This window comes from Micromys minutus (assembly GCF_963924665.1).
Source record: "Micromys minutus genome assembly, chromosome: 22".
Taxonomy (NCBI): domain Eukaryota; kingdom Metazoa; phylum Chordata; class Mammalia; order Rodentia; family Muridae; genus Micromys; species Micromys minutus.
In genome coordinates this window covers 43670575-43689076 of record NC_137957.1, presented here as the reverse complement: position 1 = coordinate 43689076, position 18502 = coordinate 43670575, and the positions used below count along the sequence as shown (strand labels likewise).

The 18502-nt window shown below is 45.2% G+C and overlaps 1 protein-coding gene across 1 annotated transcript in view; it reads left to right on the top strand.

Moving 5' to 3' along the window:
* Window positions 1-18502, top strand: part of PAH (phenylalanine hydroxylase) — a gene marked incomplete at its 5' end in the record, with an annotated part of 59454 nt that overhangs the window by 28437 nt on the left and 12515 nt on the right. The window contains 5 exons of the mRNA XM_080935267.1: window positions 2760-2848; window positions 11223-11290; window positions 14819-15015; window positions 17220-17355; window positions 18330-18399. Coding sequence (XP_080791393.1) covers window positions 2760-2848; window positions 11223-11290; window positions 14819-15015; window positions 17220-17355; window positions 18330-18399 — 560 coding nt within the window. The remainder of the gene's footprint in view (window positions 1-2759; window positions 2849-11222; window positions 11291-14818; window positions 15016-17219; window positions 17356-18329; window positions 18400-18502) is intronic.

The following is an 18502-nucleotide window of genomic DNA, read 5'->3' as shown; positions in this document are numbered from 1 at the left end:
GGGGAGGACCAGATGTGGTCCTGGTCGTACAGACGATGTACACATCACATCAGCGAGCAGCACCGCTCAAGCGAAGGGTCCAGATAAGTGCAGTAGCCTTGGAGAGTCCGGTATGGCCTGGCCTACGGATAGCACAAATCACCCGCCTGGTAACTGCACTCACCCCCAGCCCTCGGGGTGCGAAACGGGAACACACACCCGCTTCACCAAAGCCATAAGTCTGCCGGTGTCACATTCCTGGTTTCTCTAGGGCGCGAAAACCTTCTGTCCCCTAGACATGGTGGGCAGGAGAATGTATTGTTGAGTCCAGACTCCAGAGTTCCAGCGATCTGGAGTAATAAGTTATCTTTCTAGACTTGTTTTCCCCGTTTCTCAGTGCCTTCATCCATAAAGTAGAAAAAAAAAAGAGAGACCTAAGTCATGGTGCCCCCGTGAGGGCAGGAGGGGACAGCCTAGTTTGTTGTCACCACTCAAAGGATGATGCAGACAAGTGACCCGTGCTTTTCCTTTTATAGAGAGATTTATTTATTTATTACATATAAGTACACTGTAGCTGTCTTCAGACACCAGAAGAGGGCATCAGATCTCATTACAGATGGTTGTGAGCCACCATGTGGTTGCTGGGATTTGAACTCAGGACCTCTGGAAGAACAGTCGGTGTTCTTAACAGCCGAGCCATCGCTCCAGCCCGACCCATGCTTTAAAGTCATGGAAACCCCAGTGTGAGGAACTAAAGTGCCAATCAGGATCCAGAGTCAGTGCTGTCAATCAGGTGGCTCTGTCATTGCCCCCATGTGACACCCGGATTGAGATCAAGACCCAAGGATCAGCATGGAGGCAGCTGGATGTGAATCATGACTCCGTCATTCACTAGCAGTGCATGCACCCGTGTGTATGTGTACATATACTTGTTCCCGTGCATGTGGGTCTGTGTGCATGTATACTGCGGGTTACCTACAGAACTCTGAAATTGAGTTATCCCTGATATTAGCCAGAAATAAAGGGATGTTTTTGAGGATAAGTTCCTCAGCCAAAGTGGAGACACACTTGAAAACCTGTTCATCTTCTGTACAAAACCAGAGTGCTTTGTAGTCACAAAGCCTTTGAGTACTCTGGTGATTTTGTTACACAGGTACCAAAGAGCTCACTATGTAAAGAATATTCAGAGCTACACCCGAGTCAGTTCTGCATTGTTGATGTGGAAAGTGTAGAGCTCGAGTATTTTAAATCCTCATTAAAAAAAAAAAAGGGCGCAGACTTTATTTTATGAGCACAGTTGAAATTTTAGGGAAATACCTGTTGGGGCTCCTGCTTAGATCTCCAGGGCGCATTTCCTCAAATGGACCGCTAGATGGCAGGAGTGTTCTTTCTCATCCCACTGAGCCAGTAGGTGGCAGACATTTACTTTGGGTTATACCCATTGCTGCCTTCAGTCCTTCCTCAGATTAAAGAACGAACTCCATCCCATTATGTAATTCTGGTACCTAGCAGGTGGTAATGCTTCAGCAAACACCAGCTGCCCTTCCTATTGTTACCGTTTCCATTTTGACAGAGAAGGCAGGGGACACAGAGTCTGCCATTCCTCTGAAGCCAGGCTGGCCCCCAAGCCTCCTTTCAGGGTTAACAGCCATTGCCTTGGCTCCCTACAGAACCCTGCCATGTTTGTTTGCTCTTATTCAGGCCCTATCTGAGTTCCGGTGTGATCCTAAGCTAATTATTTTGATTCTAAGTATTTTAAATCCTCGGTTTTTTTTTTTTGTTTTGTTTTATTTTTTTCTTTTCATCTGTATTCTAGAGGGCTTGAGCAATAGAAACTAGGTCAGAGTAGAGGCTACGAATGGCTGTCACTATTGTGAAAACCTTATATGTTAATGTAACCAGAAACCTTCCCTTTTGCTCTCTTCCCTTCAACCTCTTCACAGCCACTGGCCTCAGGGGACTTAGCAGCCACACTTTCCAGGTCTCTATTCATACAGAGGGCGGTTACACCCCGTGCATCTCTTACAGAGCTCAAGGATTCAGGTGGTGTCATCTCTTCCCTCTGGTTTCTTTCTAGGAAAGATACCATTATTGCAGACACAAAACTCACATACCTTGTCCTTCGCCCACAGTGTTACTTTGGAAAACAAGCTCCAAGGGACACGACTGTCACTTTCCTAGGGGGCAGTAATTTGCTTTGAGATCAAAAGGTTTTGTGGGGGTGCCCCGGGTACTCAGGAGGGGGTCATGAGGTAGAAGCTGGTGTCTGAGGGCTCATCTTTCTAACTTATGTCTAATTTATATTTGGGGCTTTACACAATTTTTGCTGCTAAAGAAAATCTTTGTCGACAGCTGCTACAAAGGATGGGCAGGGGACAAATTTGAGATGATTCATGAAAACTTTCAGGCATGAGATGGAGGTGTGGGCTCTGCCTCAGAGTTCCAAAGGTCTAGTATCCCAGAACTTGTCCTGTGTTCTGTGGACAGGGAAAGAGGCCTTTAGTGGGCTCCAGTAGAGGACTTGGGAGTAGACCTTTCCATCCCTTCATCTCTGAGACAGGGGGTCCCAAAGGACCACCTTGGCCAGGGTTCAGTTTAAGTCTGATGGTCTCTTTAGGTCGTGTTTTAAAATCAGTTTTCCAAGCAAATGGAATTTAAATTTATGAGTTCTGCAGAACTCTGTTTACTGTCACCACCACATGACTAACTGGGTATCAGAGAGGTCGTTAGCCACATGCTGGATCACGGACACTCAGGACTTGGCCTTTTCTGTGTTACAGTGCCCTGGTTCCCGAGAACCATTCAGGAGCTGGACAGATTCGCCAATCAGATTCTCAGCTACGGAGCCGAGCTGGATGCAGACCACCCAGTGAGTCCAGGACTCAGGATTAGAGTCTCCCAAGCTTCTCTTCACCTCCCCCCTCCCATCTTTCCCTCTTCCCTCCTCCTACACCTTCAGTTTGGGGGAAAAATGCGTTTGTATATTTTGCTAAGAGAGTTTTACTGACTGAACTCCTACGTATGTCAGCAAAGATCAACGGGACCGTGAGACCACACTGTTGTTGTAACTACGGTCATTCCTGAGGGACTGTGAACCAGTGGCCTGAAAATGCTAGCTCTACACGGCAGTGTGTATTTATTTATCCTATGGACATTTACGTTTAGCACAACTAAGGGACAATGGGCCTTCAGAGAGCTGAGAAGTAGGTTCTAGTCAGACAAGGAGGGCTGGGGCATTTGGCTAAGAGACCCACATCTGCTTTGAAGGGTTCAGCCAGTGGTGTAGATGGGTGGGTGGCACCTTATGACATCATTGAGAGAGCCGGCTGACGCATGGGTTGGGTAAGACTTTTAAGTCTTACGCACCAGAGTGGTGGCAAAGTTCACTGTGCCCTCAGGCATCTTGTGGCAGAGGGCATGTTTTTTTTTTTTTTTTTTTTTTTTTTTTTTTTTTGGTTGTTTTGGTTTGGCTTTTAATGGGTTCTCATTAGAGGAATGGATCAATGTGTGGTGTGTGTGTGTGTGTGTGTGTGTAGTCTTATTCCTTCTTCTCGGGCCAATGGTCCTTGGGCATGAAACTCAAGCTGGTCTGGCTTTCTTGGGTGGGCAGTGTATTATTATGACCTTCTGTTCTCTACTCTCTGCCATACAGTGGACTCTCTAGTCTTTAATAACCAGACGACTGTTTATACAAGGTTTTAGTGTGGCTGGTGCTAGGGTGTGTCTGCATCTATTCAGCCCCACCTCACTGCCTTGTGAGGTCCGACAGCTAACAGGAGGCTTGCTCTTTCCAGAGGCAGTTTTCCATAAGCAGTTTCCCACTCAGGCCCAGCCATGACAGGTACCTTGTCTAATGTCTTCTGAGTGAACTTTGGCTCTTTTGGGTGTTACCCCAGTGCTCAGGGTAGTTGAAGACACAGGACTTGCTGGTGGCAGAAACTCAAGAAATGGGGAGGGAGGAGTGGCCTTTTAAAGTATAAGCATCTGGAGTAACAAACCCCGATGAGCAGACTTGGGATGCGCAATGAAAGCAATGGGGTTTCACTTATCCAGCTACTTCAGTTATCCAGAATTTGCTCTTTATCTCCTTCTTCAATTAAATAAAGAAGGAAAGAAAGAACAAAGAAAGAAAGGAAGAAGGGAGAAAGCACTTTTTGAACAGAAATAAGGTGTGAATTAATCCTATGCTCTACACTTCTAAGCAGGATAAAACACTATTTTCAGATTTTTCAAAAACAATATTTGGTGTCTGCAAGAGTGCCCCTACACTTGCATTCACACGTACGTACATATATGTCTGTCCACCCTGGGCTGTCACTTAACCAGGCATTGCCAAACACAAGCCCATTTTCACTGCCACAGCCAGTCTCTGCCCCCCATCTTCATGTGGGACTCCAAAGGCTTTCCTGAACCTGAGCTGTGATGTTAGAATGAATTGTCTTACAGTAAGGGCAGCCGTGTTTGTAGGCCTTCTATGTAAGCCTGCCATACTCCTCCTCACAGATGTGTGAGCAATGCTGAGCCCCAGGCAGGAGGCTCCTGAATTCTAAGACAGCCCTAGGCTATGTAGTAAGTCTCTAAAACCAAACCAAACCAGAGCAGACCAAAACCAGGTCAAACCAAACGAAATCGAACCAAACTGAAAACAATTTGAAACATACCAGCTTGGGGGACACAGATTCTCTCTTGTCTTCCTGTATATGAGACAGCCCCCGTGTCATGGAGCCTAGAGGGGGCAAAGGCCACACTTCGGACAGAGACTCTGAAGTCCTCTCTAACAGGCCTCGCAGCTGGGGGCCTGCAAGCAAAAACAGCTCCAGATTTCTTCCCCTAGGAAAGCAAGTCTGACCTGCCTCAACCTGCGGGGTGCACACATCAGGACTTTTCTTCTCTCACCAGCCTCCAACATCCTGCCTTGACCCTCCGTTCTTCCCATTGGCCACAGTCCTAAACATTTGAGTGGGTGGGAGAGGCCAGTCCAGAGAGAGCGGGACATGTCCTTCCCATTCGCCTCCCGTCCCTTCAGAAGCCAAAGCTGGCCTTAAAACTCTCCGAAATCTATTTACTTCTGCCAACTAAGGCCACATCTTTGGCTTCTCACCCTCTCCGTGTCATGAGTTTTATCATAAAAACACAGCGTATCAGGTATACAGTCCCCCTGTAGAGGAGGCGCCAGGGTCTTTCTGTTCCCTTGGTCTTTCATCAGATGCTGGGAACAGGGGCCAAGCACAGAGCAAAATCGCTGGTGTTTCCCCGAAGCCGCCAGGCCCCAGAGGTGAGGGAGGAACTGCAAGCAGACACCAGCCTAGCGGTGAAGGGGCTGTTCTTCTCCAAGGACCCTCTGTTCTGCCCTGTCCCTTGCAGTCGGTGTAATCCCTTCCTCCCCTGACCCCATGACCCTGGCAAGATGCATTTGTGTGTGACCTAGGGCTTCAGAGACTCCCAGACAGCCACTCTGTGGAATGAGGGAAAGGAAGGATTGTTCTAAAAATCCAGGGTAATGCTGTTCAGCTGAAAGCTTCAGGGAAGCAAGGAATGGGATGGTAGTCCGTCCTTCACTCTGTCACTCCTGCTTTATTTTCATCCTCCCTCCCTCCCTCCCTCCCTCCCTCCCTCCCTCTCTCTTCCCTCATGAACTTTCCCCCTCTTCCTTTCCACAAGTACTTATCAAGCTCGACTAGCTAACCTTTTTTGATTATGGGCTGTGTGTTAGGCTAAATGCTCGGCATGTGGTTCATGCTAGTGTCAGTCAGCACCCTGGGAGGCCTCTATGGGGAGGTTGTGTCTGTGAGCCCTGTTCCATAGCAGTGAGGAAAGGGAGTGTCGCTGGGGAGTTTCCCTCTGTGCTCACCAGTCTACCTAAGTGTGCAGCAGGAGGGGAAGAAGGTGCATCAAGTTTTCTCAGAGTCATACCAAGGGACCCTGAGAGAGCAGCTATAAGCTTTGCTGGCAGAATCCTAAGGGATGTGCTTGATTTCCACACTCCCCCATTGACCATTAGACCACCCTCCATTTGAGGTGCTCCTCACCATACCATCTCTGTTCTTTCTCACCGGCAAACATCTCCCAGGCTTTCCAAAGCTGCATTCTCAACTCCTGCCCCTGAAAGCCACCCTTCCATCTCTTCCTCCGGTGCCAGCGTCCCGTGCTGTTACCATAGGGCTGTGTACCTGTGGGTTTACCTAGGAGCATGTGAATTCTGCTTCCTATGTTCCAAGAGACCCCAGACCGGTTTATGTAATGGCTACGCTATTTTATGTCCCCACAAGTAGAATTCAAGCGGTTCCTCTTCTTTACAAAGATATTTCAACACCCGCTCTCTTTTATTTTAAAAATTAAATTATAAGCTGTGCTTGGTGGCACACAATTTTAATCCCCGTACTTGGGAGGTAAAGTCAGGCAGATCTCTGATTCTGAGGCCAGGCTGGTCTACACAGTGAGTTTTAGGACAATTAGGGCTAGGTAGAGACCCTATCTCACAAAATTATAACCATTAGAGAGAAAGGTAGAATGTGTGTTCATGCATGTGTGCAGACCAGAGAACAGCTTGAGGGTGTCCTCTTTTGTTCCATGTGGGTATCAGGTACTAAACCCAGGAGCTTAGCCATCTGGCTGCTCCCATAGGTTTCTTTAAAATGCCCAAGGGTCTATGAACGAGTTCAGGGTTCTATTCCAGAGTGTATTTCCTAGGGTCTGAGCCAGAGTCCCCAGGTCTCATGTTTTTGGCTCTTTGCATACATGTGTCATTCTTTGAGTGCCTGTTCTGGGCTCACATTTTAATTAATTAATTAGTTAGTTAATTAATTAACTAATTAATGTTAATCAACCCATATTCATCAATACAAATTAATTTTGATTCATCCATTACTTTTTATTATTTAATCAATTAATTATTCACTTCACATCTCATGTCCCCCTCTTCTCTCAGTACCCCTCACACAAATCCTCCCTCATTCTCTTCTCCCCTTCTCGGAGAAGGGGGGGCTTCCTCTGGGTATCCTTCCCCCCCAAGACAATCACTATGGCAGCTCACTCGGCTAGGGAAATAGGATCCAGGGCAGGCGACAGATTCACAGACAGCCCCTGATCCAGTTGTTGGGGTACCCACATGAAGGCCACGCTGCAGGGGGACCAGGTCCAGGTCCTTGTGCTCATATGTTTACATGTTCTGCCTGTGACTGAACCTGTCCACGTTATTCCGTGAAGCAGGTGTGGTCAGCAATCTCCTCTTTCTTAAGAGGGAACTAAAGTGTCTAGACATAAGACCACCAAGAGGCCACGCCCCTAGTGAGGTGGCAGTTCAAAACCCAGGATTTCCTTGTTGTCCTGAAGATGGCAGATCTGAGTCTTAACAAGCAGTGCTGACAGGAAAAAGGGTGAACAAAATATGTCAGCCTACTAGAGTCCTTAGAAGGATTAGCATGATACTCTTAAGCAGTAAAATGTCCGAGGGAGAAAGAGATTACACATAGACTCTGATGGTACCATGATTTCTCATCTTACAGAATCCCATCTCCTCCTTCTGACCCACCCCCCTCACCACTTCCTCACTGACCATATGTTTTCCTGTCAAAACACACTTGGTTATACGCAGGGCAGCCCAGATCACTATTAGTTTCATGGAGACAGGGTGATTATAAATAAATTACACTTGATGCTCATGAAATTGCTGCTATTAGTCTAAACCGAGACAGCGCGATCCGGTCAACACCAGTTTCGGTTTAACTCAGAACGCAGCTCACCGGACGGTCACCTGGCAACCGGAAAGATGGGCAGCCAAGATCCCGGAAGGATAGGCGTCAAGGTCACACGTCTACCTATTTAGGCGCAGTGACGGGGAACTGAGTGGGGGGAGCCCTTTGCAGGGGAGGATGAATGCTTTAAGGACTCAGGCCTGGAAAGGAACATAGTAAAGAACCGTCCCAACTGATACACCTCCAAAGCATGCCATCCATGTCTGCTCACGCACCGAATCTCCCGCCACTGTTTTCAAGTCACGTGAAATAGGTGGAGTATCATTTCCCTTCCTCCCAGTGACAAAAACAAAATACATACTCAGAGCGGGAAGCGTCAAAAACACGCAGAGCGTTGCTAGCTAGCCACTGTGCCCATGGAATGTTTATTTGAGTTAGGGCTATGCCATCCATTGTCCCCTTATGTGTCTCCCTCGACACGGGGACTGTCTATTAGATATGTAATTTCATTGAGCTTTTATTTCTGCGGGTGGAAAAGTCCCTAAAGCATCCAGACAAGGCACCTTCATGATGAGTTGTAGTTGAGTCGGGGTGAGAGCTAAGTGTGGCATCCCCTTCCTGGAATGGAAATCCTTTTCTCTGGTGTCCCACTGCAGTCCCCAAATCTCAGCCTGCCACTGTAGTTAGGCTTGGAAAACCTCAGTGAAGACGTCCTGTTTAGTCGTTATTTATTTATTAGGCTTCAGGACCGTTCGGCAAACAGTCTAAGAGGGCTCCATTGTCTACCCTTCTGATACCAAAATGAAACCAGACATTCTTCAGAGTTCCTGATGCTGTGAAAAAAAAAAATCACTCTTTGACATTTTGAGGGGCTAGAGACACGTACTATCATCTCTTAAGACCATCTAGTAGGAATGACAATTGCTAAATTTAACTTTATATTATCAGTTCAAGTGTGAAGATATGGATAAATAAATGTTTATTGTTTAGTCTAGTAGAGATGTTCCCACGATGGCGTGCTGGTGATGATTGGACATTAAACTAGTTTTCCTCCTTAGAATACCCAAAGACATTCATCTTTGGTCAGCACAAATGAACCCTTATGTTAATTACAAGTTCTTAGGTTTTTGGTGCCTGTGTGGTTTGTGTATACTTATAACCCCAATATACATGATGATCATTCTAAGCTAGCCTGTTCTACAGAGAAGGGCCCTGTCTCCCATACTGACAGAAAACAAACAGAAACCCCCAAATTCCCCCATTTGTTTTATTTTAATTTTACTTATGCATAGGTGTGTGTATTTGTGTCAGAGTATCTGACTCAAGTGTATGAGAACCCATGGAGCCCAGCAGAGGATGAGGCCCTGGAGTTGGAGTTACCAGTGGTTGTGAGCCACCTCGTGTGAGTGCTGGAAGCCAAACCCGAATCCTCTGGGAAAGCAGCAGAACTCTGAACCACCTGAGCCATCTCTCCAATGTCCCTATTTGTAATTAAGGATTTAAATCCAGCCATGTTTTAGGGACATCAACAGCTTGTATGTTGTAACAACCATGCCTTAGAATCTTGAAACTGAGAAATATTTCTTATTGTTGGGGTGTGGGTTTGGAATAACTATATGATAATTTTACTTTACTGGTATGAAGCATTCAGGGTTTATTATTATTATTTCTTAAAATGCATTTTAGTAAACACCTAGAAATATTCCTATTCACATTTCTCCTGTTCTCTCCTCCCCTCCCTCCACCCTTCTACCTCCTTCCTTCCATTTCTTCTTTCTATGCCTCCATGATCCAGGTTATCAGGTAAAATTACCTTATATAAGTTGCTTTATTTATTTTATTTATTTTTTATTGTTTGGAAATGTTGGTTTATCCTGATTTTAAAAACAAGGAAATCCTAACAAGCCAGTCAAGCAAAGAAAGTAAAGGCAACATTTGAAAGTCAGGGAACAGTGATGTTCCTCAAAGGCATCTTTCAACATTGCCTGTGATACAGAGCTTTAGCGTTCAATCCAGTCTATGGTATGGAGAACTGGAGAGACAGAGAAATTGCAAACCAAAGTGATTTCTGGAAGAGCTTCTTGGGAAGTGTTTGCAAGAAACAGGGAAGAGTTCTATGCTGGTGGACCAGTCTCTTGTCTCACCACAGCGAACATTTCTGTAAAATACTCTTCTAGTCTATTCATGATGCACCCACTTGAAACACTCAGAGACACACTTGGCTGCTTCGCAGTTGGAAATGTGCTGCTTGGCATGACTGGAAACATTGCCTGCCAGTCAGCCCCAGGGGAGACATTGCCATCCCTCTGTCTGGAGTGGCTTGCTCAGTCAGTGGAACCCTGCCAGGTCAGAAAGGCTCACAGATACTGAAGGGCAGTAAAAAGAGAGGGGGAACTGTGTGAGCCACAGCTGGGCCTCTCTTTTATGGAACTACTTCCTGGGGACTCGGTTGATTCTGGAAGAACTTGATTACTGATCAACCTGACAAGTTTGTGCCAAAGTTGCCACAGGTGTCGAAATGTGGAGAACAACATTTCCCTAGCACTCTTGGGAGGCTGAGGCAGGAGAACTGAGCTCAGTTTGGGCTGTCCAGAAATACCCTATTTCAAGAAATTAAAATGCAAAGCATAACTCTGACATAGCAGGAAGTACGTTTCCATCTGTCTGTCTACCAAGGAGCGAAGAGGGGCCTCCGCACTGATTTCCATAGTGGTGATTACTTTCAAATGGAAGCTGCGGAGACAGCCGATTTAGAAAAGTACAGATGTAAGTTGTGATGACCCATGTTCTGTCCCCAGCATCCATGTAAAGAACTAGGCATGGTGTCACATGCTTTTTTCATAAAACAAGGTGGAAGTTTCCGGAAGATTGACACCTGGGGTTGATATTTGGATTCAGCATGTTCCCAACTTCTGCTTCCCAAAATTCAAAACATCCCTACACACACACACATAAGCTCATACACATACACATGCATAAACTTACACATACACACATATACACACATACATGCACATACACTTACCTATACACATAAACAACATACATACACACACACATGCACACACATATACATACACACATATGCATACATAAACACATGTATATACACACATATATATACATACACATACATACACACATATACACACACACACACACACACACACATACAGAGATAAGGAGGCATTATTAAACAGAACACTTGCCAGAAATTGTGTAAATTTTCTATGCCTTTATCATAGGCATCTGATTTGGCTTGATCACGGTAGCTCAGAAGCCGGGAATGGAGTGGATGACATTTCTTTATGAGCAGTGTATATCTGTAGACACTGAAATCTCATCATTGCATGGAGAAGATTCTCCTGAATTGAAGGTGTGTCAGAGTGTGTCACTCACCCCCTCTGTGTTTAGCAGAGACCTTGTGTTAGAGCATCATCAAGGAGACACGTGTCATCACAGCCCAGAAGCTTCCACTCAGATCATTGGTAGAGGTGCCAGGCCTCTCCCTCCGCAGACCCAAGTGATCAAGTGTCTTCTCTCTCTTAGGGCTTTAAAGATCCTGTGTACCGGGCGAGACGGAAACAGTTTGCTGACATTGCCTACAACTACCGCCAGTAAGTCTTCCTGTTGGACAACTGAGAGAAAAGCATACCCCAAACCCCATTCTAGGTTGGAAACAATCAGCCTAGAACCCCCTGCTTTGTGTGTGTGCCCATGTCTGTGTATAAGTATTTGTGTGTGTATGTATGTACATATGCATATATGTGCATGTGTATGTATGTGCATATGTGTATGTGTGTATGTGTGCATATGTTTATGTATGAGCATGTAAGTATATATGTGTGCGTACATGTGTATGTATGCATGGGTATGTTTGTACATTTGTGTGTATATATGTATGTATGTGTGTGTATACATTTAAACTCTCTCAATAATAATAATACATTTTGAAATGTTGTCTCTCTAGATCAAACAAAATACCCACTGTGCTGCAGCCTAGGTCTTTCCTAAGCTTTGTTAGCTAATGTCTGTTGTGTCTAAAATGATTGGAAAGGCTTCCATCATGAACGAAACAGGCTCTGGTGTTCTCCACATTACACCAGGAGGAAGAAAGCTGGCTGCTCCAGCGAAGGAACAAATCACCGGAGCCTTCGGCCCAGCTGCACTTTTGTGTTCTACTTCTCTGGTTTGACCCAGTCCTGTAGGGCAACTGCCAGATGGGATGTATTTCTTCTCCGTTCAGCATTCTATCGTATTTCAGCCAAGAGAAAATGGCCATATCAAATGTGTTGTTTGGGAACATAATGGCTTTGCTGTTGTGAGTCCTCAGGGAATAATATGTAAATTGTGACTTGGGCAACTTGGTGTTTTGGAGACAGCAGCTTCTGAGTTAAGGGAATAAATAAAAAGATATTCGCAAAAGGAAACTCTAGAGCTGTTCTGGAGACTGAGGTGTTAGTTTTTTAACAGCATTGGTAGAACACCAATGACATAAGGAAATTCTGGGCTTTTTGTAGTAAACAAAAACTCATGTGTGGATGCAGAGACATCTAGAACACTACCTTCTCTGAAGCATATACCTGTGTGTGTGTGTGTGTGTGTGTGTGTGTGTGTGTGTGTGTGTGTATTTGGTGTTGTAATAAATCCTCATTTTTCAGATGAGGTAACTGAAGCTAAAATAAGTTAAAAATCTTTTCAAAGTCATTTACAAAGTGACAAAGGCAGGTTTTAATGTTATCTGTCCCCAGAACCATTGTTAGCATCTCCACTGTGTCTATTAACCCTGTGCCTAGGCAGGTCCAGGACTCAGGGTCTCATGTTGCTTTCCTGGCTCAAGTTCTTAGGACTGTTGTTTTCAGTTCTGAAACGTGGACTCATCTGTAAGCCGATCACTGTGATCAGGATAAAGAAGTTCATGTCTGTACAACCGTGACCACACTCCCACATGTAGAGGGAGTGCTGAGTGTCCTCTTCCTCAAACCCCACAGGATGAAAGAGGTGGGAGGTCCTTTACTGCAAGAAGGGGAAGAGACACTGGGTAACTGGGAGAGAAAGTATGAATCAGGACAGCTGTGTGTTCAAAATGTCACCGCTTCTAAAAATTTATCGTAGCTGAAGTACTAGTTATCTTCCTTGTTTTTGTTTTTACATTCATTAATTATTGGGGTGTGTGTGTGTGTGTGTGTGTGTGTGTGTGTGTGTGTATGTGTGCGTGTGTGTATGTGTGTGTCTGTGTACCTGCTATGACTCAAGTGTGGAAGTTAGAGGACAATTAGTGTGTATCAGCTCTCCCTGCCATGTTGGTTCTGGGCAGACTTGGTGGCAAGTACCCTTAACCACAGAGAAATGCTGCTGGTTCCATCAATCCCTACACACACACACACACACACACACACACACACACACACATATATTTCTTAATGCATATAAACATAAATACTTAGAACACTTGCCAAGTACAGGACTAAGACTCAGAATTTCGCTAAACTACCTGAAACTACACATCTAGAAATGGCAGGACCAGGTTTTGATCAGTTTCTATTTCCAAAACCTTTTTTTTCTTCCTTTGCTACTTAACCCTGAAGTATGATACAGTCTCAGGCAAAACTTCACCTGACAGTTTTGTAGTCTTTGCCGGGTAACCAAACCCTCTGAACATAAAACCTTCTCATTTCTCAACCAACAGTCTATCTTTCCACCCCAGTCCCTGTCCACCTTTCTGTAGAAAATAACAGTTTTTGCTCTAATGTCCCTGGATGAAGTTCAATTTTGAAAGTTCAGGAGGAGCCCAGTTTAGAACCAGATTCACAGTTCCAAGGTAAACAGTACCACTTTGTCCTAGACTTCGTGTCCCTAGTGAGAGGAGCAGGCCTTCAGCCCAGGGAACAGTCTCTGGCCCAGGAGGTCAGCCTTTGTTTGGTTTTCATTGTTTCAGGATACAGCCCAGAAGCTTCCAGACTAATGACTCTTAGCTGCAGCTGGCGTCAGTCACCTGGGGAGCTTGTTGAGATCAACTTGTCCTTGACAGTCCCTCCCCAAGGCATTCAGGACAGCAGACAGGGGTCTCATGTAGATGCTTCGACAAACCTGGCACATACAAACATGTCTTATATCTTAGCATGGGCTTGCTCATTTTGTTCCCCATCCCAATATTTATCGGTGTCATTCTTTTGAGCCAGAACTTTGTTAATTGACAAATCTCATACTTACAACATGCAGCATCTCTCTCTCTCTCTCTCTCTCTCTCTCTCTCTCTCTCTCTCTCTCTCTCTTTCTCGAACACACACACACACACACACACACACACACACACACACCTTAAGTTATATAGATTTATACATGGTAGAACCCTAGCCTAATTTTAAACAGCTTTGTAATTTCCCAGGATCAGAAGCATTAAAGTCAGCAGGTGCAAATTCACCAGCCAAGTTTTAAACACACACACACACACCTATCTATCAAATCCGGAGCAGCCAGAGTTGGTTGCTTTCATGGACATGATGCAAGGCACTATGGTGTGTTCACTGAAATTGGGTGCCTTTGCTTGGAGAGAAGATGCACTGTCCAGTGGTCTCTGTTCCCATTCTCCACACTGCCCTGGACAGTCTGTTCTACACATGTTCCACCTGCCTAGCTCCTGAAAATAAATTTCTACCTTGAACAGTCTAGAGCAATGGCTCTCAACTTATAGGTCATGACCCTTTTGGGGCCAAATGATCTTATCTTAGGTATCATATATCAGATATCCTGCATATCAGATATTTACACTATAATTCATAACAGTAGCCAACAAAGTAGCAATGAAAATCATTTTATGGTTGGGGGTCATCACAACACGAAGAACTGTACAAAAGGTTTGTAGCCCTAAGAAGGTTGAGAACCATTGGTTTAGGCCCTGAGAAGAGCAGAAAGGCCAAATGACTTCCAAAAATGATAGGAAATCCTTAACCAAACCATGTTTTCATGGGAAAGCCAACACAATGGTGTTGACTATGAGACTTTTGTCTTTCAAACTATGGTGGAAGTCCTTGCTGGTCACTGGCGGCACGTCACAAATTCTGACTCTCTGTACTGACCTTACCACATCGAGTGCCCTGACCCTTCCCTACTGGAGACACCTTTTTTTCATGACTGTATTCTAGTGGCCAGCCCATCCCTCGGGTAGAATACACAGAGGAGGAGAAGAAGACCTGGGGAACGGTGTTCCGGACGCTGAAGGGCTTGTATAAAACACACGCCTGCTACGAGCACAACCACATCTTCCCACTTCTGGAAAAGTACTGTGGCTTCCGTGAAGACAACATTCCGCAGCTGGAAGATGTTTCTCAGTTTCTGCAGTGTAAGTCCACATTGGGGTCAAAGCCCTGCAGACAGTAGAGAGGGGAGAGGGTAGGCAGGGGAGGGGGGAAATAGAGGCTGTTGTGAGACTTGGTGGTGTAGTACAGGATGAAGTCTCCCAGGAAGAACTCAGCTGCAGTGTCTCCTGTCTTCCCTCTCCCCTCCCTTACTGATCATCCATCCGTGAGGGAATGTCAGGTGTAATTTATTTTTTACCATATAGTTGTCTCTGAAAGATTTTTTTTTTCATATTCAAAGTCCAAGGTGCTCTGTCTCGTATTTACCCTTAGGAAATGACTGCACTGTCAGTTTGCTCTCTGTGGGCCAGTGCCAAGAGAAGCTCGCTCTGAGTCTGTGCATCTGAGATGGATCCGGGCTTTGACATTTTCTGCTTGTGTAAAGCTGCCTTTACTTCTGTCAAATAGACACAGTTGCCCAATTTGCATCCCTCATAGACTGAGATAGATGTCATATAAGAGAGCACCGGCATAGAGCTGGGTCCAAAGTCAGTGTTCTGTGAGTTTGTGGGTTGGTGGTGATGTGAGATGCTCAGGGGAGCATTATCTGAGTGCTCGGCTTTGGCACAGTCTTTCCAGGGGCGTATGGCTTTTTCCCTGATGCTCATTCAGCTTACTCAGCAAAACCAAAATAGCTGACTAATTAATATTGAACACCTACTATATGCTATCTGAACAAGGAGAGGTAGGGAGACAGACCACAGTTCTCTAGAAGGAAAAAATTTTTCTATACATCAGAACCATGAATATATAGGAAATGGACCGGAAAACTGTATGGCAGGGAGGGAAGTTAAAATGGGAACGGATTGGATGAGGTGATGATTCTCGATGTCTCTTCTACTTCTAGGATAAAGCAAGGAGCAAACATTCAAACAGTAATGAACAGCAAATGTCGAGTGATGGGAGAGAGAGGAGGCCGTACAGACGGCCTGCAGCCTTAACCCTAGTGCTGTGGCCAGTAGAAAGAATGGAAAGCTCAGTGTAGGCTTTGAGGCTACATGGCCTGTGGCTTGTGATCCTGGACTAAAAGCTTTAACCCATACCTCAGCTTCCCATCTTTAAAGTAGGGATGATAAAATGGCTTCTGTATAGTGCTTGCAAAGGTTAGCTTGTGCAAAATGCTTGGAGCTGTGCCTGGCATATGTTAGGCAGTATGTAGTGTTACTTACTGTCGCTTGCAGTGCCGCTGTTCTAGTTCCAGTGTGGAGCAGAGCAAGAAACAGATATAGAAAGCAGAGGATGGTTATTAATTGGTAGCTTTAAAGAAAAGCTATTTAGAGGGTGTGGTATTGATGTGTTCTCAGTGCATCCAGTACTATAAAACTAAGGGAAACCAGCATGAACTATGAACTGTTTTGTGTATAGGAGAGGGAAGAGGGCAAGGGAGGGCAGAGGAGGGAGAGAGGAAAGGGAAGAAGAGGGGGGAGGGAGAGGGAGAGGGAGGGGAGGAGGAAGAATGGGAGGGAAAGGTAGGAGAGAGAAACCGAGAGACAGAGAGACGGGGTGGGGGTGAGATTTGCTGCAAAATTTCTCTTCCCCATTGCTCCAGTCAGACAGTGCATTTCTCCCCCAGCACTGGCTGTGTGTGACACGGTAGAGAAGGCAGAAGTGTTTGTAGCATGTTCTACTCCTCATGTTGATCGTACATCTTGATGGTCAGAGAACATGAGAAGCAATGGAAAGGTGTTTGGCCCTAATTAGCACTAACCAAAGAGAAACTTACTGGATGTTTGCAATGGGCTAGTGTCTGCCACATAACTGTTAGGCATTATTGTTTTGATGCTTACGACATCCCTCAGTAGTGCCAAGTGTCATTTTGCTGGGGAGAAAACTGAGGCTCAACAATGTGAGGTTACGTAACCTAAAGAAGCCAAGGAGACAGAGACCAGAAACCAAGTCGCTGTGGCAGCAAGCTCGTGTTCTTTGACATTGATTCTTTACAAGGGGGTTTTTAGCTTCTCTGGATTTACCATAAGGCTTATGGTTCCCAACCTTCCTAATGCTGTAACCCCGTAATTCCCCCAACCATAAAATTATTTTGTTGCTACTTCACAACTGCAATTTTGCTAGTATTATGAATCAAACATTGGATACATTCAATATTCAGGATATCTAAGGTGCCACCCCCATGTGGGTCATAACCCACAGGTTGTGAGCCTTGAGTTTTAGGTTCTTTTCTGCTTTTCAGCTTGTACTGGTTTCCGCCTCCGACCTGTTGCTGGCTTACTGTCGTCTCGAGATTTCTTGGGTGGCCTGGCCTTCCGAGTCTTCCACTGCACACAGTACATTAGGCATGGATCTAAGCCCATGTACACACCTGAACCGTAAGTATCATTCCCAGTTAATCACAGAGGGTACAAGTTCTACCTGCTCTCGAATTGCTGATCAGTTCTACTGAGGGCTGGTCCCCATAATTCATTGCCTGCTTTATTTGATTGTAGTTCTAAGAGAAACTCAAACTCTGTGGATTTTCTCTGTCCAAATAGATAAAATTTGAACACACAGATTTGGACATCCTGTGAACCAAGGATTTGCAACTCCTTGAGTACCAGAAAAAGAGGTTCCGTCAAAGTCAGACCCCTGAAGTTCCAAATAGGACAGGAATAAGAATATCCAAGTGATCTCAGCATCTCCTAAATGCACATCTGGATGATTCCAGCTCTTTGCCTAGATTATTGGCTAGGAGATAATTGGTGGCCACTCTGCTTCCTATTTGGGCCTTTAGTCATCTATTAGTCACACAGAAATTGATCCAAAGAGACCAGTATGAGTCCCCTAATAATTTTCCCTCTTCACGATGTCAATGGCTCCTAATAAGAATGGACCTGTTGCTGTGGACCTGGGAATGTTTTAGATACATGTAGCCTTTCTTTCTTTTCTTCCTTCCTTCCTTCCTTCCTTCCTTCCTTCCTTCCTTCCTTCCTTCCTTCCTCCCTCCCTTTCTTTCTCCCTCCCTCCCTCCCTCCCCCCTTCTTTATTACTGACCCGTTTTTATTGAAAAAAAAAATGGCACATTTTCCTTTACCAGGTAAGTCAGTGGCATAAAGACTTGGGGTGGGAGAAGTCTGTAAGTAACCCACAACGAATTTGGGTATCTAAAAAGAGACCCATAGGAATTTTGGGACCTCAGCTCTGCATCTCAGCCCCTCCTGTCTCCTTCCTTTCCTTTTATTCCTTTCTTTCAAGGGATTATTTGCTCTGCCCCAAGGTTCTGTGAATTTTTTTTAATGTAAAATCATTGATACTAGCTTGGTTTTAACTTGCCCTTCTTCTAAGCCCTGTGCCTTCTGTGTTTTAGTGACATCTGTCATGAACTCTTGGGACATGTGCCTTTGTTTTCAGATCGCAGCTTTGCCCAGTTTTCTCAGGTAAGGAACAGATACTTGGTCATTGGTTAGGGACTGTACTGCTGGAATGAATTAATTCCTCTGTTAGAATGGAAACATTATGCAAGTGCATGATCCTGAGCCT